Here is a 22,186-nt window from a genome sequence, read left to right on the forward strand (position 1 = left end):
ATCAAACCTGATTTTAAAATCACACATTGGACACAAAAACACACAGAAATTTTGCGTTCACTACAAACAGACATGTTAGCAATGAAACACTTGCAAACACGCATAAACGTACGCAACTTAGTGATCCGAATAATTCCAGGCAAATGCGGATTCACCTACTTAACTTTTAACGGAGGTGAAAAAATACCAATTGCATACAAATCCCACTTGTATACACATTCAGAAATGAAATTCACTTCCACAGAAAAAATTCTGACAGCAGTTCAAACCGCTGTAGCAAAAGAAAAAAACTAGCACAGGGGAAACACATTATGGCTGTGACTCCTGTACCAGCCCTAGAGGCAGTTACAAAGGCTAGCATTCCAAATGCAAAAGCTTTACATCCGAGATGGATACAATGGGTTAATTCTCTTGCTGCAACTTATGTTGAATACGTTTTTGATCCATATTTAAAAACACAAGCATTCCTGCAATACGAACACGAATGTCCTCTGCCTACTGAAATTCTCCCTGTTGACCAGCACGAATGTATAATTTATACTGACGGATCTGCACAGCTCGCTACGGGGAGTAAACAAGCTTACAGTGCAGCGTGTGCTATCGTTAAAGGTCTCATGCGAAATGGCAAATTCAGACCAATGGTCACAAAAACCCAATCTCTAGGAGATTGTACAGTTCAGCAGCTGAGCTACAAGCATTTAAAATGGCACTTGAAAACACGGATCGCGAATTCCCCACACTCATAGTGTGCAACTCTTTTTACTGTGTTCAATCTTACAATGAATATTTACAGAATTGGATTCAAAATGGTTTCAAAGATGCAAAATATGGCACAATCAAGCACAAATTGCTTCGGGAACAAGTAGTTCAGTTGCGAAAGGGACTACAGAAAACTCATGTGATACACACGCTGAGTCACCAACGTGATGGCGTTCACGTTGAAGGGAATTCATTTGCTGATAAAGCCGAGAAAGGGGCTGTGCAAACGGCTTCCGTAGCTGAAATCACTCATTCAAAAATGAAAATAGACAGCAAAATAATGCTGGCTGTCAATGCATCAAGCAAAGGCAGCGGTGCAGCATTACCGAATACGTTTCCACTCAAATACTCATATATAATTGATGCGAATGGCGTTCCGATTGCTCGAATCCCTGGAGTGGGGGATAGAGTAATTCCAAACAGGGAACGTAGAGCAGCTTTGATTTACGAAGCGCATCTGGGAGAGGGTCTGATACATCAGGGGATCTCAAAGACAATTTTAGAGTTAAAAGAGATGTACTGGTGGCCAGGAATGAATACTTTCATTCTCATCTTTATTAATAACTGCATAGACTGCAATAGAGATCGCAGTACAGAACGCCACCAGATACCTGACTACAACATAGCCAGCCTTGTTCAGACACCATTATTAGACAGCATTAGAAAATCTACGTGCAGGCGTCCTCTTGGACAAATGCTATCCCAGAAACACTAAGTCTAGGTTCCTATGGATGTGGCCTCAGCGCTCGGCTGACGCTCAAACTGTCATAAAAGATTTGCGAGTCTTTATCGGCACATACGCAATAGGCACACTACATTCTGACCAGGGTACTGCGTTTAGCTCTAGAGCTTACAAAGAAGCCATGGCCAGTCTTGGCGTAGCATTGCAGTATTCTTCTCCATTTCATCCTGAGGGAAATTCTGTTGTGGAAAGAAAAAACCGGGACATAAAGCAGTCTATAACAGCTAGGGTATTAGGTTCGGGTGATGGGTGGGTCAAACATTTATATGGGGTTCAGCGCGCACTTAACAACTTGCCAAGAAGTTCTCTAGGGGGTGTCACTCCATATGAGGTCCTATTTGGGACTAGAATGTTGGTTCCGGGCTTAGATATGAAAGACACAGTGGTGGAAAACAAACAATTTGATATCAAAGATCGTTTGGCTGTTTCACAGGACTTAAATGAACTTAGAACGCAACAAAGCAACGTGGTCCTGAAGCCAACCACCACTGAGAAAAATCCGGCCATCCTAACAAGGCCTGTCTGGATCCCAAAGCTTGGGGATCTAGTCAGGGAAAAGATCACGGACAAGAAGGAATTTGGGCCTGTGACAACCAGTACCTGTCCTAGCAATCCACGGATCAAGAACAGTACTTTTGCCGCCTATTGCTGGTAAAAAGGAGAAAAGATTTGTGTCCATCGACCTGACCAAACCACACTATGTGGCCGATACTGAACGGAAGGCCGAGTATACTCCGCCAATGTAGCAGACGCACTCCTTTAGCTACAATCCAGGAGGTTCAAACTGAGAGACTCATCACTTTTGAAGATTCGACAGTACAAAATAGAGGACTAAGCAACAATGCTATGGACCTTGTACCTCTTGAGACCCAAATAACAGTTCATCCAGATACACCTATTTACAACGAAGTAACAAGTGATCAACTGGTTCCAGCAATTTAATCAAATACGGATGCAATTCCAACCATTGACAGAACTGCTTCTGGCTATTTCATGAACTTTGATACGTTTTCTGAGGATCCCAGCGAGCCTGAAACGAAGCCAGCTCAAAGAACTTTCGAAGAACAAGCAACAGACTTTTTTCATCTACTAAAAAAGACTTATCTGGTTTCACCATGGATTGAACTATGGATTGTTTTGGGAATATTCTTCTTTCTACTTTGGTTGCTCTGGTAATATATCTGGGTATGCTGATTAATGGAAGATATATTCAAATGGACACAGCAAGTAAAAGAGTGAACTTACTTCTCCAGCCACAAAAATCATCCCATCGTGAAGCAAGAGACTTGTCAGCAGTGAACATCACAGCGATACCTATACCAGATGGTATAGTTTGGGACAAAACCGAATATGACATTTTTGGTCCGTGGGAGCTTTTGAAGATTCCACATTTATTTAAAATGTCATTAAGTGACTTTATTACCTCCAGTACCTTTTCTGATGATTGGGACTTCGAGACTGTTAATAATATGATGTCTTATCTAGAGATGTCAACTTCATTTACTAATAATGAATATTTACAAGGTTCATCAGACTCTGAACAATTGTATTGTTATAACCACTATGGTCATCATTTCTTGCATAAATCTGCAACACCTAGAAATGTAATTATGTATAACCAATGGGAACATTGTCCTACGCCACCAAAGGGTAGCTCGAAAACATTTGCAATGAAATTTCCATATTTTCAGGGTTTAATATCTCGAATGCAGAGACATTTTACTTTAAGAATGTCAATAAGACAGGAATGAAAAGTATATTAACGAATACCAAACAGATTTATTCTACAGCCTTTATTGCCCACTTTCTAGACAGGGTTACGACTTTTGGAAAGACAACATTGAGACAAAAACTGTCTGGGGTACTAAAGATTGGCAAGTACAGGGTATAGAAGCTTTGTTTAGAGCCTGTATCATCCCTGAGCAAATTATGTTTTTGAACGACACTGTCCAACTAACATCATGCCTTGGAATAGCCAAGATAAAAGACATGAACACTCCGTCTATACCTGCACCTACAAGTGAAAGTACTACACAGGGGAAGGTCAATGTACATACTATTTTGAAAAATTACAGATCAGATGCTGAATGGAAAAAATGGTTGCTCTGGCCCTTAGACACAAACAACTGTCAAGATAGATTCCTGAACAAGACACAAGGTTTTACCTTTCATAGGCCAGACCCACGTTATGTCCAAAGACAGCATCCGGGGGTAGTAACAACTTACAGTGCTGGGAGATTTTGCCTTGATTGGCTACAGAAAGCTACACTACAGGATGTAAAACAACACTTAACTTAACTTCAAGAAGGCGCAGACCTTAGGGAATTCTTGCTAGGACCAAGAAAACTGCGTTAAAAACGTTTCATATATGCCGGTATCTACGCTGCTTATAATGAAGCATGGAAGGTCACCCAAGCAGAGACTGCAGAACGAATACGAGAAATTGATTGTATTAATGTAGAGAAATCTCTCTGTGTAGTAGACAATGGGTTAACGACTCTGTCGTCCAGAATATATTCTTTGGACAGCATTGTATCCTCTGTCATAGACATCATGGAACAAGACTTGGTCATGTTGCAACGTGGTCAGTCACAGCTACGTTCTATCATGCTATTAGGCTGGACGCTTTAAAACCTGCGTTCTGGCTATGTCCCTTGGAGTTTAATCAATACTACATCACTGTTTGCAGAATTCAATCTCACTGATAGGCTGATCAAAATGGCACAAAGGGGAGCAGACTATATGGTGCTGAGCATTGAAAACCTGGAAAAATTACCATTCACAGTGGCAGAAAAACCAGCTACTGAGTGGATCATACATGGTAAGATTACTCTGCCTGTTACGACTTTCCATTTTCAGTATTGCCTAAAAAATATACCAGCAGGCAAATATGAAAGGTTGGGTAAAGAATACATCAAGACATCCTGGGATTTACCTTACACACATAGATGTTGGAGTGGGGTACGTGAAGTGTTTCTTAGCGGTGAAAACTGTGAACACGCACTAAGCGGTTCTCTCCTTTGTCAGGGTATTAACTTACACAGGGCCTGTGACGGTTCCACAACAAACTTATCCTGCCACCTGCACGGTTCACCGGCAGCAGCGATTAATCCAATCTTTGGTCAACTTTTAAATGGTAGTTACATTATGTTGAATGATCACAGCTGCTGTGGCATGTTGCCAGGTATCCCATATCTAGTAACGGTTACATCCAGGGTCACTTGCTGTATGCAAGTCTTGTTTCCACAAATAGACATAGTCAGGGAGTCGCCTTTATGGCCTTCACTGAATATCTCTTCTATAGGAATTGATACTCTAAGCAGAATGAAAGCCATTCTTTTGCAAAAAACTGTGCCTTTGACCTCTGCCAAAGAAACCTATGATCTCCAAGTTGCAAGGACTACTGCGGAGATACATACCCTTTTGTATACAAACTGCCCTGTGCATTTCTCAGAAATGTTAGGTCGTATCCTAAACATGTCTGATACGAGCGGTATTGTACATGTATTTAAGAACATGTGTGCAGGACTGTTAGCACCTTTTCAAGCAGTCCACGGAATTTTTCCAAACTTCGTGCACTCTGTGTTTGGCGGACTGCCGCTCCTTTTAGCACTCGTTGCAGGGATACTATTTTTGCTCCTACTGTTATGATATGGCAAACCAAATCACCAGCGACACCCAGTTCACCATGGAAAGAACTCTATTGGAGATGAAGTGTCGTGAGCGCATCGTCCAAATTCTGGGTTTACCTCGTCTACGAGAATTAAACACCACTTGGTTCCTGTCATTCAGACCAATTTGGCAAGATTGCAACTTACCTGTTCTACGCTGCCTGCTATGCGGTAAAGAATGTGTGCGGAACATTTGTCTGATACTCCCATCAGTCATGCCTACGGATATCGATACTCTGCTGGACCCGATAACGGCCATGCTATGTGTTGTCCCCAGCGGCTACCAATCCTGATGGCGGCATTCATTGAGATCTCACAGATGCAACATGCTACTGCTGAGGTACGAGAGGAAACACCAGGCGCGCAGGTAACATCCAATCCAGACATTGCTGATGCTTCCCATGCTGAAGGTGATAGTTTGCATTTATGTGCTGTTGATCTTCTACACAAGGTATTCCAACTCTCACCCACAACGGTAGATGACTTGTTGTCTACAGGATTAGAACATTTTATGTTTTCTCTATCACCACACACTGACTTTTGATTCAAGCACACAGTGTTCCAGAGAGACTCTGAATTTGGCCTTCATTCTTTTTCAAACGTAATACTGACTTTGGAACTTTTTGTATGATTATTTTTTTTTCCCCGTCCCAAAATTGTATTTTTCATTTTTTGGCACAGTAATCTGCTTATAGTAGAACTATTAATAGAGAACATAATTCTTTCATAACACTTCCAGAGACAGTATGCCACCTTGTCATGAATAACAATTTGACTTATGTAACCTGATATGAAATGGTTTTGGCCCCTTTTTTCTTCTGTATTTACGAGCCATTTGTCACATGTAAATATTTTGGTCCATTCATTTAGCATTCCAATGTGATCCTATGCTTAGAATGGAACATTGCCTTTAATATGTACAACACTTTATGCATAGCAATGGTTTTGTAATGTATTTTTAGAACATATGTTTTAGATATGTTTTTAGCTTATTTTAGCAAACCATGCGATACTCTGTTTTAAGATATGTTTAGAACGTTTAGGATTTAGTAACTTCGTGGGTGGGTGTTGTGTGCAGATTTAGATTCCGTATATAGGTTTCCCGATTTATGCCCTTATATAGGTACAATTCAAATTGCCCTTATTTGGACATAGAAATTCAGCCCTTATATAGACATTGTCCGTACAAACCAAATACAGGCATGGCCACCTACATCCATCCATCCACGTCACAACGAATTCTTGGAAAACCAGACCCTTAAGCCTTTAGGAATTTCCCTCAGCTTGAATATTGATTTCTCCAAGAACTCATCAAGTATGCATGAATATCTATTCCTTAAGGGTTCATTCATGACATTCCTCTGCCCAACTTTTACGTCAATACTGGCATTCCTAGACACCTGCAAGGTATAAATATACCAGCACTTGCCCTGGCTAATTGCGGTTCCCGGAGGATTCGATCCAACCCAGACTACGCGGTTCGCCACGGCAAGTTCGGAAGGAGATCAAGGTCCAGCCTGATGCACTGACCTGACGCTGCCATCCTCCTCGCAGAGAATCCAGCTCCAGTGCTCTCTGACTTCCCTTGGGGGGGTTAGACTATCGAGTCCAGAAAAGAGATTCCAACCTCTCTCATTCTCAGGTATGGAGCTGACTAGAACTTAGAGAAACCTTTGGCAGCTCTTCGCTAAACTAAAATATAGCTAGCTATACTTTAGAAACAGCAGGTTAGGTACACTGGGGTAGAACAATTTAGAAACAACAGATGAGTATCACATTTTAGCATTATGTTATTTATGTATGTATTTTGATTAATATATGTCATAGCTACAAACCATGCTATTGCAGTATTATTTTATCTTACTGCTAACCTCGTACATATTGTACTTCGCAGTCTGTCTTACGATTGTAGTAATTCATATCTCTTGCATGAGAAATAAGACTGTTCAATAAACCCTTTTATTGAAACGCCAGTCTCTCTATTTCTGTACAACTCTGTGGAAATGAAGCATGCACGATTGACAGAGTGAAACTGTTATCTACTGTTTCCACGATTCTGAGACTGTTCCGATTCTAAAGGGAAACAAAGTTGTCATGTTTATGCGGTTGTCAGAGACTAATCCCTTCTTGTATATTCAAAAAGTTTTTAGTGACCTCTGAGTTAGCTGGCACACACAAGTAATTACGTTTAATATACTCAATAGAGACATACTGACCTTAGTCCTATGTCAAATCTATAGTGTATATTATTCCAATGCGCACAGCCTTTCAGGGATATAGGAACTACACTACAATATTGGATGGAGGCTTTTCTCTTACTGCTGATGCTTCAGAATGATATTCAAAGTCAGTCAGCCATGTATTTACATTGGAAGATATTACAATTGATGTCTTATTCTATTTTTTGAAATGTTCAATCAAAATATCGGAAATAAATAATATTGTCTGTTGTTCTGGAAGTAGGCTATTGGATATAATTACAAGAGTGGATCACGTATTCCTCTGCAATAGATAACAGATATTTGACAAGATATCTCCACCATCTAGGACTGGTTCCCACAGCACTGTGGCAGTGGAATCAGCATCTCCATTATATCCATGGACTTAGATGTCTTCACTATTTATAAAAGAGTTGTGTCAACCTTGTGCCACGTAAAGAGGTGCAAGAGCGACACCACTCTTAAGTTTGATTTAGCAGGCTACCTTTTGTGGCTTTGCAGGGCTTGATAAATTTAGAGTAATGCAACACAGCGCAAATTGCTGTACAACGTACTACCTATAGATTTTGGCATATTCCCACATTTACCATTAATAGTAGGCCTAGGAATGCATCAAGATGCTACGCCTCCCCAGGTGAGGTGTAACAATAAGAAATGTCTTTCTTTCTCCTCATTACTTCCTCTTTCTACTTGCGCAGCATTCTTCAGAAAACATAGAAAGAGGAAAATGCCTTAGGAGATTGTTTTTGTGCAGGAAGGTTTTCCTTCCTGCACAAAAACAAATCTGCTTACAACGTAGGCACTCTCGCGCCATGGTGCAAGGGTTCCTGCGTTGGTGCTAGACAGCACATTGTGCACCAGCACTGGGAAATGACAGGAACAAGCTGTATATTGTTACGTGTGGAGCATTCCAGACCATTCCCTATCACACAGCTCAGCAAGGTCACTTGCTGCACTGTGCTGCATGATTCTAGCCTTATAGCCCGCCGTAGCGGGCTATACCGGCTTTTAAAGGCCCGCTCCTGCGTTAAAGGCCCGAGCCAAAGGAGAGGGATTTTAAATAGGGAGTGGGACTTTAATAGCCGGTATAGCAATGCTACGAAGGGCTATAAGGCTATTAGAACATTCTGCTACTAGAGGGCAGAATGTTCTAACAAATAAAACAAAGGCCTCTCGGAGCTTGAGGGGATTTAAATCCCCTCGAGCTCCGAGAGGCCTTTGTAAAATATTGGAATGTTGCTCTGCAGGCCTTTACCAGCCCGTAGAAGCAGGGAGCACTCCATTGTCTTCAATGGAGCTCCCAACATTCCAATGTTCTGATATTTGTTAAATATGTCCCAGAATTCCGATGTCAAAATTTCATCTCAAAGTCAGGCAACTATTCGCAAAGCAACTAGATCTGGCATTGACTGACAGCCTTTTGTCACTGTCATTGCTTGTTTTGTTGTGTTATGGTTTTTGCAAAAATTTACTTTTGATCAAGTTGCTCGACAAAAGAAAACTGGCTAAAAGCGAAAACATTTTTGGGGACTCTAAAAGCACACATTGATACGTAAGCCCCTGGCACTTAAGGGATCTACTTTGAGTTTGGATGTGCACCTTGTGAAAGGTAAAAATGCTGTCTCTGACAGTGAAGTGAGCAAATGGATGAAGTGGGCTCAATAACTACCCTACACTGTATGCTATGGAGGCCGCAAGAAAAATTGGAATGAGAATGTAACAGACCAATAGAACAGGCAGAAAGCCCCTGTAAGTATGTATATTATACACTGAATTCCATTAAAATCAAAAGCTCTTGGCTAACGCGAGACCTAAAAAACAGAAGCCCAGCAGTCCCAGAAAACCACAGAATACTTAATAAACCTTCTTAAAGGAAAATGTATGGGAAAATATAGAGAGAAGTTGAGTGCTCATATCGAGCTGAGTCCTGATAATAAAAGTAGCCCACTTCAAGCACTCACCAGGTGAAGTCAAAATAATACTTACCATCTTTGCTTCTGTGGTATTATCAATGTAATCCATGTGCGAAAGAGAGAGCGAGGCTTGGTCTAGCTGTAATGACAAAAAACACCAAAGCATTACTAACAAAAATAGTTTATTTTCACATACAATAAATACAGTTTTTATATCTGTCACAAAATGTAAGCCTCTCTTAAATGCAGTAGATTACAAATATCACACATTGTATAGCTATTGGGTCCTTTTTAGGTCTCGCCTGACCCAGCGCATGCGCTGGTCTGGCGAGACTTATTGAGAGGGCTCCAAAAAGTGCTACCAGGCCAGCCTAGAGCTACAGTGCATGTGCGTGCGCGCGCCCCGCTTTACCGCGAATAGTTTCACTTATGCGGCCGCAGGGCCGCTTTGATGTTTTCCCGGCCGCATGGCATAGCCAATAGGTCTTGCTTTTGGAACCTTATAAGTATTTAGTTATGCAACTGTTGCATGGCTAAACACTTATAAGGTCCCAAAGGCGAGACCTATTGGCTATGCCAATGCTTGTTTATTGTATTTGTTTCTATTGAGAGCACATCAAACCAGATTAATGCACCTGCATTGTATACACAGGATTATAAACCAAGGATTACTTTTCAGAATCATCATCATGGCGATTCTGTACACAGCAAATTGTGTTCCCTGATATCATGAAACTACTATCATGACGTGCCATTTCACAGCTGCCGCCCTAAGGCAGTGCAGGCATTGACAACAGTGCTAAAATCGATCAAGGGGGAACTGCTCTGGTCATGAGTGTAGAACCGGTTGGTAGAGCTTGCCGTTAGTGAGGGGTCTGTATGTATTAATAGTTAGTTAGGGTTGTTTGAATCTGAAGGGTGCAAGGGCAGAGATAAAGAAGTGAACAGGCCCTTTTTAGCACTCCCAACAGTTTCCTATTAAAATTTGAGGTTTGCAGACACAGCATAGTTTTTCTTCGAAGTGCGCAAGTGCTCACAAAATTGTATTCCGCACTTTCGTCCAATCAAGTAACATAAGTGCATTGACACGAGCTCTGCAATTGTAAAGTATATAGAACAAAAACACCCCTTCAAAATTCCAAAAGAGAAAATTTAAGGCAAGAGATGGAAAGGAGAAAAATATATGAGACCCCTCTTCAAGTTGGAAACGTGATGACAGTTTTGTCTTAACAAATAGCAAGGGAAGGATGCCATTGAGTGTCTGTAAAAGGGGCATACGTGTACAGCTATTGAGTATCGCTACCGACTTTAGCCTTCAGCTTTAAATTGTGGATGTTTTCTTTTGCTCGTCCGCTCATGCATTTAAGGATTACTATTCTAGTTATTTGCAGGTCCCCTATTCGCACCCCTTATTCTACCCTACAGCACAAAAGGGCCAGAAGCACATCATTTGATGCATTTCCTGCTGCTGTGTTGCAATGGCTGTTATCCACCACTTTATTGCCACTCTGACAATGAAGCAAGCTACTGCCTTAGTTACATGAATGTGGAGGTTGCTTAGGAGATTGGGCAATGTGGTAGTGATACTGGTCTATGCAATGCCTCCCTTTTTCAGGCAGGGGGTAGACTTGCTACGGGCAAGTCCAGGAAAATTGGCCACGTATGTTAAATAAGCGCGAGGAAGGTGGGACGGGTCACAGATGTTGCACCATGAAAACCTGTTTGGTGTCTCAACGCCTCCGCCTCTGTAAGGACCCAGACCCTGTTAAGATTGTTGCTCAGGCTAAAACCACATGAAAACAGCACCTGTCTCCAACCTGGGGCACAGACACACATGTCTGTCACAGGTGTGATCTGCGACAAGCATGTATACAATGTTCATACTTTTCTTATAGTCCTGAGTTCGATATCTGCTATCAAATTAACTATATTTCTGCCACAAATTTAGTGATCTCTGCTTATATTACAAAATTATTGTGGAGACTGTAAAACGCCGCGGAGCGTGGACACATTTAACTCACAACATGTTTACACCCGAGATGATCGCACGCGGAGACCTCGTGAAAGACTCCACGCGCTGCGATCATCTCAGGTATACGAGTATGACATCACTACAGAGACTACTTTCCGCAAGAAAAGCCAGACATATTTGGTATTGCTGGACTCCAAACATTGATGACAGCAGTGGCGTGATATAAGTCCCCTCAACCACTGCAGTGCGGGCTGGGGGCGAGCTCCAGGGCCCCCCTCAGCACAGTGTCCTGACCTGAGAGCTCCTGACTGAGTCCAGAGGGGGCAGTTTCGTTAAGGTAGTGGATGGTAGCATTTCTTTTTTTTAATGTTCCAGGATTTATATTTGCCTATTTGCTAAATGCAACAATATATTCAGTACATTTCTTAACCTTAATCAATTCAAGCCTACTGAGCTGTGGAACAAGGCATAACATGCAGTACAAATACTCTTTTTCAGCAGAAGCACAGAATTTTTGCCCAATCAAATGGTGTAGTTAAGGGATTCAACATGTGAGTGGAGCCGAAGACCCTCTCTCAATAGTGCTTCTTAATGCTCTTTGGTAGCAGTAGCGCTGTCCAGCCAAACCTAGAAATTTAGTACTGAGTCCTAGAAAGATTTATATTCGTTTTTCTATTGCACGTCTGACAAACTCCTGAAAACACAGCAACTCTTTGTTTAATCACCGGTCGTCCGTTCTTTAGCATGAGTCGTTTATTAACTGCTTAGTTTCTTAAAACAAAGCTTATAATACAATTCTCCACAGGAAAAACTAAATTAATCAAACTATTACATAATCTGCCTGTTATTTGCAAATGCACAATGCCAATTTTCATAGGCTACCTATTTTGAATATAATTTGAAAAACAATAGGTCCTTCAAAAACAATTCAACAAAAGAGAAATATAGACCAGAATCGGCTCTATATTATTATACAATGCCCAGCCGGACATTGAAGTTTAATGATCCAAACAAAGGATAATATAGGCATACGTGTGAATATCGAGTGGAGCACAGTCCTGCGTCCTTCAACACTTAACACAATTACATACAGTGACACAAAAAAACGACATTTATCAGGCTGAAAAGAGAAGCTTATTGCCGATAGCAATTACAAAGGCAAGCTTTCAGGGCGGTACAATGACATGCACAATTTTTAACATATGTGTTTAACATGCATGTTTGTACATAGGGTCGACGACGTTTCGATCTATCTAAGCAATACATAGATCATCATCAGGACTAGAGATAACCAAGCCTGAGAATACAATTCCTGTAAAAAGATGAAGAAGGAAAAGAGAAGAAAACATACATTAAAAAGATCCTATAGATAATGAATTTACTCAATAATGACAGTGGTCATGCACAACATAACCTGAACGAATCATGATCCAGAGTGAGCTATTGTGATGGCGAAGGAATTTGTTCTACATTAAAATAAAGGAAAAGGTGATTAAGGTAGAATTTCAATAGTGAAAAAACCTAAATGACAAGGTGACATGGCGTGAGAACAAAAAGCGAATGGAAGGAGAATGTACGGTGTGCGATAACCGGCGTGAACAGTTAGCAGGAAAAATAGCCGTATTTGTGAATTGAGCCACAGTAACACTAGGTGCGCGTAATTATAGCCAGGGAGATGTGAACTGGTGACATAATTAGCAATGGCGATTGGCAGGATTAGCGTGAACCCGATATGGGACGTGAGGTAACCCGGTGGGGGTCGAGGCAATTGAGCAGGAGGCAAAAAACTAACCTCGGTAGTAGGCGCACAGAATCGTCGCTAACAATTGAGAGGGACCCAGATAGGGTTGTGGTAAGGAGGGCAACCAGCCAGGGACCGGATAATCATTGGCGGGCAACCGCTGGAACTACGGGGAAAAACCAGGTGTAAGGGAAAGGGATTTGAAACAAGGATGAGGGGAACCAATTTTGGGAAGAGACTCACCACTTGTTCGTACCAGGGACGGAGCTGCAAGGATAATTGGCTTCCGTGTAGGGCGGTATGGATATCCAAGATACGCCTATGAAAGAACGAAGAGGGGGAGTCAGGGAGGGAGGGGGGCCGATGAACGGGAAACGGGAGACGGGACAAGTTCTTACCAGAAATATAGTGGCTGCACAATCGCAGGGTGAAAACGGAGAGGGGACTCAGTTACTTGAACCAACAAGGGAGAGACACGTGACCGACAGCGACCGTGTCATGTGACAGAACGTGCAATGTGTGTAAATATAGGCAGGCGTGACGGAATACTGTCGGCCATATTGGGTCAGTGTAGTTAACAAGGAATGATAGGGAAGGGATAAGAGCCAACAAGAAAAACAATAATCAGCAACAGGTCAAATAGGTTGACAGGATAATAAAGAATTAATTCTTTTAAGACAGAACGAGAAATTAGGCAATTATCGGAAATTTAGAATAAAGGACCTTGATTCTTTAAATAAGGGCAAGCCAGTCCTCATTTCTATTAAGACCGTTACGGATAGTGTCCAGAAGAATAATGAGTTTCAACTCTTCTTTATTGAGGATTTGAGCCAAATCCCCACCTCTTGGAGGCAGCTTGATGGTTCGTAGGACTGTCCATTTGATCTCATTGTCTTGATGGTTGGCCAGTTTGAAATGTTCCACTAATGGTGCATTTGGGACATTACAGCGAATCCTGCTGCGATGCTGACCGATTCTTGTTTTGATCTTCTGAGTTGTCTGACCAATGTAGTTCTTGTTGCATGGACATTGGATCAAGTAAATCACGTTGCATGTGTTACAGTTCGAGAAACCATTAGATTTGATAACAGTGCTGCCAAAAGAGAAAGTTTTACCTTCCAATGTATAGTCGCATAGATTACAATTACCACACTTGACATGTCCAACCAAAGGAGTCAGACCCCAATGGGCATTAAGTGTTGTAGGGGGTGCTTTTCTAGGGATCGCAGCACGCACTAGATGGTCTTTCAAATTTCGATTTTTACGAAAAGCAAACAATGGTCTTTCCAGATTGAGTATACCTGCATTTAGTATGGGCCAATGTTTAAGGACAGATTTGCGAACATGATTAGAAATAACCGAAAAAGTGGTGACACATACAATTCTTTTAGTTTCTTTTTTGGGGTTAGGTGTGAGCAAGGTTTCCCTAGGGCAGTACCAGGCCCGTTTCTGGGCATTGCGGACAAGTCGTTTAGGGTAACCACGAGCTTTAAGTTTGTCTGAAAGAACTGTGGACTCAATGAAGTAGTTTTCTTTAGAAAAACAATTGCGCCGAATACGCAAAAATTGAGAGTAAGGTAGAGAATCCCTCAGGGCCCTGGGATGGTGACTCTCATATCTCAATAATGTGTTTCGTTCGGTAGGTTTCCTGTAGAGTGTTGTAAGGAGTTCACCATCTGAGTGGTATATGGTGAGATCGAGGAAGGGGATGGATGAGGAGTCAGAAGAAAGTGTGAACTGGAGACCTAAACAATTGTTATTAAGCCAGTGTTGAAAGTTAGTAGCATATCAAAACCGTTGTGCCAAATTAAGAAAACGTCGTCAATGTATCAACGCCATAGTTTAACCCCAGACATAAAGGGGTTAGTGGGTGACAGAATGATGTTAGTTTCTAGAAAGTCCATGCAGAGAATGGCCAAATTCGGGGCAAAAATAGCGCCCATCGAAGTGCCCTTCACCTGCTGGAAGAATAAGTCATCAAAACAAAAGAAATTCCGGGTAAGGCATATTTCAAGTAATTTCAAAAGAAATAATGTAGGGACTGCATGTGGTCTAGGTCTGGAGTCAAGGACTTGTTGAATCACTTGTAGGGCAAAGGTCTGTGGAATATTTGTATAAAGTGATTTCACGTCAAGAGTGCAGAGTAGGTGTTCAGAAGAATTAAAGGGATGTGGTTCAATCAAATTGATCATATGCATGCTATCCCTAATGTAGCACTGAGTATTAGGTACGAAATCTTTGATGAAATAATTAACATACTGGCCTAATGGTTCTAATATAGAACCACAACCAGAGACTGGCTTGCCCTTATTTAAAGAATCAAGGTCCTTTATTCTAAATTTCCGATAATTGCCTAATTTCTCGTTCTGTCTTAAAAGAATTAATTCTTTATTATCCTGTCAACCTATTTGACCTGTTGCTGATTATTGTTTTTCTTGTTGGCTCTTATTCCTTCCCTATCATTCCTTGTTAACTACACTGACCCAATATGGCCGACAGTATTCCGTCACGCCTGCCTATATTTACACACATTGCACGTTCTGTCACATGACACGGTCGCTGCCGGTCACGTGTTTCTCCCTTGTTGGTTCAAGTAACTGAGTCCCCTCTCCGTTTTCACCCTGCGATTGTGCAGCCACTATATTTCTGGTAAGAACTTGTCCCGTCTCCCGTTTCCTGTTCATCGGACCCCTCCCTCCCTGACTCCCCCTCTTCGTTCTTTCATAGGCGTATCTTGGATATCCATACCGCCCTACACGGAAGCCAATTATCCTTGCAGCTCCGTCCCTGGTACGAACAAGTGGTGAGTCTCTTCCCAAAATTGGTTCCCCTCATCCTTGTTTCAAATCCCTTTCCCTTACACCTGGTTTTTCCCCGTAGTTCCAGCGGTTGCCCGCCAATGATTATCCGGTCCCTGGCTGGTTGCCCTCCTTACCACAACCCTATCTGGGTCCCTCTCAATTGTTAGCGACGATTCTGTGCGCCTACTACCGAGGTTAGTTTTTTGCCTCCTGCTCAATTGCCTCGACCCCCACCGGGTTACCTCACGTCCCATATCGGGTTCACGCTAATCCCGCCAATCGCCATCGCTAATTATGTCACCAGTTCACATCTCCCTGGCTATAATTACGCGCACCTAGTGTTACTGTGGCTCAATTCACAAATACGGCTATTTTTCCTGCTAACTGTTCACGCCGGTTATCGCACACCGTACATTCTCCTTCCATTCGCTTTTTGTTCTCACGCCATGTCACCTTGTCATTCAGGTTTTTTCACTATTGAAATTCTACCTTAATCACCTTCTCCTTTATTTTAATGTAGAACAAATTCCTTCGCCATCACAATAGCTCACTCTGGATCATGATTCGTTCAGGTTATGTTGTGCATGACCACTGTCATTATTGAGTAAATTCATTATCTATAGGATGTTTTTAATGTATGTTTTCTTCTCTTTTCCTTCTTCATCTTTTTACAGGAATTGTATTCTCAGGCTTGGTTATCTCTAGTCCTGATGATGATCTATGTATCGCTTAGATAGATCGAAACGTCGTCGACCCTATGTACAAACATGCATGTTAAACACATATGTTAAAAATTGTGCATGTCATTGTACCGCCCTGAAAGCTTGCCTTTGTAATTGCTATCGGCAATAAGCTTCTCTTTTCAGCCTGATAAATGTCGTTTTTTTGTGTCACTGTATGTAATTGTGTTAAGTGTTGAAGGACGCAGGACTGTGCTCCACTCGATATTCACACGTATGCTTATATTATCCTTTGTTTGGATCATTAAACTTCAATGTCCGGCTGGGCATTGTATAATAATATAGAGCCGATTCTGGTCTATATTTCTCTTTTGTTGAATTGTTTTTGAAGGACCTATTGTTTTTCAAATTAGTAAGTACCCTAGGTCCTTCCTACCTTACGGGTTTCCCCTTGTTAAGTAGAAATATACCTATTTTGAATATAGCATCTCTTTTGAATGAACACGTGTGCTTTACAGAAGGATAGGATTGTGTTCAATCTTATTCGAATTCAATATTGAAATTTAAAAGTTTATTTTACTTGTTTATTATTCTGAAAACATAACAATTCATTTCATACATAAAAATAAAACAATTTTGAACACAATGTTAAAAAATAAGAAGGCATTGCGACATTTTACTATCATCTAGAGCATAAATTACTGGATTAAAGCAGATTCCCTATTTTGTTTGCCAATGTTCGTCTAATATCTGTATATTATAGTCTATTCATTTATTTTCTTGAACAATTGCCTCTTATTTGCCGGGTCTGGTGGCGCAGTGGACAAATGCATCCACTGTAGGGGCCTGTGTTTGACAGGTTCTAATCCCGGCAGCTCCACTAAGCCTTTCATCCATCTGAGGTCGATAAAATGAGTACCATTGAGTTGGGTAACAATATACATCTGTTATTCAGCGCCCCGAGACTTTCGGGTGATACGTGCGCTATACAAAAGTTTATGTTATTTGTGTATTTACATTATTCTTCTGGATACAGAAAGTAATATTGTCTCACCTTTGTGCAATTGGTAAATCAGACAGGCAACAATTGTTCCCCTATGAACTCTTTGAAATACTGAACTTCGTAAGTTATTGTAAACATTACTCAAAAAATAACATGTGTCCCTTCACCTTTTTGAAACGCCTTGTTACAGTGATAAGCTAAACCATTTTTTAGAGTGGGATAATGTTGGCTATTTTTGGTGATTTCAGCGATCTGCTTTGATTACAGCAGACAGGGCTTGAAGCAAGATGAAAAAACTGGGATGGGGTGCCTCTGAAAAGGGTGTGGTATGTGATTAAGATTTTGGCTTTAAAAATCATAAACTAATTTTCTGCAATTCCCATAGTGCAACCGTATTTTCCTTCCTCTCTCAGCTTTTTATTATTCTATCCAAATATTTAACACAACAACTGACAGACACCTAAAGTCAACCAGGACTATTCACATGCTTGTTTCATAATGTGATGCATGACTACATGCTTATAAGGTCCCAAAGGTGAGACCTATTGGCTATGCCAATGCTTGTTGTGGTGTGGTGTAAATCCATGTAGTAGTTTTAGAGGTATTCAAGGATAAACAATATAGATATCTAGGGGCGTGGATCCTTGCAGTGGACTCATGGATCCACAGTCCCAGTGCTGAGATTTGATAGGCTGCCAACACTGCAACCAGGAAGTGTTGGCAGCCATCTTGAGACAAGGCTTGAAGCCGAGTCCCACAATTTTGTAAAAAAAATAAAGAAAAGGGTACAGGGTAGGAATACCCTGACCCCCAGATATGGTGTGGGGGGGTCCCACAGTGACCCCGCCGGGCATTAAAAAGATATTTTTTTTTCATTTTTGGGTGGATCCGCTGCAAAATTGCAAAAAAAATGCGTAGACTCCCGAGCTTCTTACGAAGGAAGCCCCTGGGTGGGCCTAGTCTCGGGGGCACACCAAAAGAAAAGGAGAGGGGTGCATGGGGCCCCCCTCCTAGGGTTTTATGAAACCCCAGGGACAACCACCGCCCCAGGGAATTTGTTATAAATTATGTGGGGGTACCCGCACTCCACCCCCAAACAGAGGGACGCCACCTCCCAGGGGCTTTGAAAACTTCAATTGAGGGGGCCACAGAGACCCCTCCGATCCCTGGAGACCAACACCTCTCCAGGGCTCACAGAAAGCAGGGGGCTCCATGGACCCCCCGCGCCCCGGTGTCCACCAACCTCCCTGGGCAAGGTTTTCAATTAAAGAGGGGGGCGCGTGGCCCATCCTTTCGGACCATTTTCAACCTCAGGGACCACCACCTCCCCAGGACGGCCCATTAAAGTGAAAGGTGGAGGGGCTGCGGGTCCCCCTCCTGGAGACAATCACGGCCCTCGGAACCTCCACCCCCAGGGCCAGATCCTACTATGTACCAGGGTGCCCTTTCCCAGGATATAGTTGTTTGCTCGAAATGTCATGAGTGATGTAATATATGAGGTCATAAGCAGTGCATTGTGAGACATAAGTCATAGTTAGCTCAAATAACCAAAGTATAACATTCCTGTAACCTTTGTTTTTTTCCCTGAATTTCAAAGGTTTTTTGAACTTCTATTTCCTAACTATAACGTCTCTGTAACCTTTGGTTTTTTAAGTGAATATATATTCATGGATATATATTTACATCACCAAACAGACTACAAGATAGAATTAGCATTCAATATTTTTACTATAATCAGACAAAGGAAATCACATTGGAAGGCATAAAGAAGTACAAGACAATCAAAAGAAACACCAACTTCAGTGATCCTTCGAGATTCTCTAACCAATCCGTTATTCAAATGTTGCCCCTTAAAAGCGTATCTGGGGGAACATGGGAAAGAGAAAAGAAGGAGGAACAGCAGGAGGAGAAGTAGGTGCAACCCCCAAGTAGAACAATAACCACTTCATTCATTACATTTTCAGAACAGGTTCTCCCATTCTCTGCGTCATTCAATTTGTGATGTAAACAGGTTTGGTCAGTGGATTAACAACATCTAGAGGCAAGCAGAAAACACTAGAACAGGTCACTAACAGTTATTGCTAGAGTCCTCTTTCACCTCCTCTAAAGGACTAGTCACTTTAACATTGGAGATAAGGTATGCTTTCGCTCTGTAAAATATATTTAGTCTTTGATGACCCACATAGAAGCTTTGCCACTCAAACTCAGCAACTGCCTAGAGATCATTATCATCTGTTACCTTCTCACTTGAGGTATTGTGCTACTGTTGAAGGTAACGTAGGATTCTCTTGTTCTCATATGGTAAATGCTGCTGCAAGATAACCACCATTCATAGCACAGGGTCACACCCTTTGGAGTCCTGAAGAGCAACTAATATCATTCCAATTAATGTTGCTGTCTGAGATTTGGAGGTTCTGGGTTGATGCCTATATGCCTTCCTTATCAGTGGGCTATGTGAGTAATCCAGCAGGGTCAGGTGGACGACAAAACAGAGTGTATTGGCTCTGTCATTCTCACTCTGCATTCTGCATTAAAGGCTGGAACTTTCAGAACTGTTAGATCAGAGACCTTTGTATCTGTCAACATTTCCAGTGTGTCTTTCACAATGAGGATGAATCTGGAAGCACCATTGAGAAGCACTGATGTTGTTTCAATTTTTGCATTTGCCACCGCCAGGGAGTCTTATGGGACATTTAATATGGTTCCCAGAGATACCTTGCTTTCCATATCAGCCACTTTAGTTTCAATTTTCTCCAACCTTATTTCTATCACTTAGACAGACTTTTCCACCTCATAAAGTTTCCCAATGTCAGTGCCCTGCAGACCCATCATCTTTCTCTGTCGATGCAGTAATCTCCCAGAATCATTCTTCCCCTTTGCATGGAGCATGAAAACCTACTCTACTCAATTTCACGCATGTTTGCCAATCACTGCACTGCTGCTAATCCTACACTGGGCCCAATCAGGCCTACTTTGTCAGTGGCCCTATTCGAGGATGACGTCCCCCACCAGGCATTCACACACCGGCTGGTCAGTGACAGATGTTCTTCTTGGAGCAGGGACAATCCAGCACCAGCCAAGAGATATCTGAGGAGATGCAATACACTGAGGTGTGCTGACTCTAAACACCTCCAATTGCAGGACATGCCCTTGTCACTGGCAAGCTCCAGGTATCGAACTTACTGTCCCACGTACTTGTCCCTTTGCACTCGGGACTAGGGGTTCATCTCACTCCCATAACATATACATTCTTAAGATGAAGCCAAGATCAGTAAGTCCCTGGCTTGTTTTCATTGGTTGCTACTTATACTCAACGACAACATCTGAAGCTCCGTGCCTTTACCACCACTAAGACAAGCAGAAAGGAAAGGACAATTGTGGGAACTTGCAGAGTCATGGCTATTCAGCACACCACCAAGTTCCTTTCGTATTAAGTCATTTCCACCATATTAAAAGAAAAGTTACAAGAATGATCATAACAGCATGACACACATAAACCTAAGACTTCACATAAAACTTCATGTGTTCATGTTTATCCTACAACCAGATATGTCTCTACATTTATCTAATAGGCCAATAGCCACTGTATAGGTAAATATCACTCTCATACAGCATTCCTTTATTTTGTGAATCCATGTTCATAATCCCGTTATATTTATATTTTCTCATGCTGGCAGCAAAAAAGATTAAAGTGAAAGAGGACTCTTGTATTGCCCCTCTCTGCTCAGGAAATACAGATGAACTCTATTGGTTTGTCTAAATAGGACTCACTTTTCTAACAAAAAGGGACCGATTACAATCTTGTCCAGACAGCATTCTGAGCAATTTGGTTCCGGAATGCTTTCCGAACGTCTCGGATCGGGGGAGACAGACCGAATGATTTTGATGCTTCCTGATGCTTCCGAATACGATTCGTCGGACTCCCATTGACTTCAATGGGAGCCTGTGTTCCAAATGAGAGCACAGGCTCCCATTGAAGAAAGGGGTGGCTGGGGAAAATCATGCACCCTATGGCAGGCACCCCATGGTGCCTGCCACACTGTGCATGGTAGGAAAGGGGGGTCCCTTGGGTACCCCACGGGACAGATTCAGTAGGCCCCAGGTGAAGGGGGGCCTGCTACAGTCCCCCAAAGACAGATTACAACAGCTGTTTAGTTTCGGGCAGACCAAATCGGAACGGCTGTCCGAATCGGTCATCGTAATCGGTCGCTCGGAAACCGAATCCATAGAGCTGTACGATTCGGCTCCGAAAGACTCGACCTGTCCGACTACCTCTCGGAACCGATTCGGACGGCCCTAATGACTTCCGGGCATTGTAATCAGCCGTTGGGAACTGTGTACGATTCGGTCGGAAACAAGAGTTCTGAATCGGATTTGGCAAACCCGAATCCGATTTGGAGTTCTTCCGAACGGCATCATAATCGACCCCAAAAGAGTGATCATATTATCAAACTAGTAGGAATGCTGAAATGTTTCAGAGAAGCCAAAAAGTCCAACTCTGCTCATGTGAAAGGCCTTGTTCCTGTGTCTCGGGCAAGAGGTGCAATTGTAGACTCATGGAAGACTTGTTTTTGCTTTGTAGGTGCACTACATCGATTGTCATAAACCTGCTTGCGTGAACACAACATAACTCTTTTCTGAACTCTGGAAATCTTGTTGCTGGTGCTTTTAATTAGATCAGAAAA

At 42.1% G+C, this 22,186-nt stretch overlaps 1 protein-coding gene across 1 annotated transcript in view; it reads right to left on the minus strand.

Annotated features, from left to right (window-relative positions):
• The window catches only part of PHEX (phosphate regulating endopeptidase X-linked), a 1,454,229-nt gene that overhangs the window by 787,440 nt on the left and 644,603 nt on the right, over nt 1-22,186 (minus strand). Inside the window, exon 6 of the mRNA XM_085622474.1 lies at nt 9,378-9,443. Within this exon, the coding sequence (XP_085478600.1) occupies nt 9,378-9,443 (66 nt within the window). The remainder of the gene's footprint in view (nt 1-9,377; nt 9,444-22,186) is intronic.

Source organism: Triturus cristatus, chromosome 8 (genome assembly GCF_964204655.1).
Source record: "Triturus cristatus chromosome 8, aTriCri1.1, whole genome shotgun sequence".
NCBI classification, from domain to species: Eukaryota; Metazoa; Chordata; class Amphibia; order Caudata; family Salamandridae; genus Triturus; species Triturus cristatus.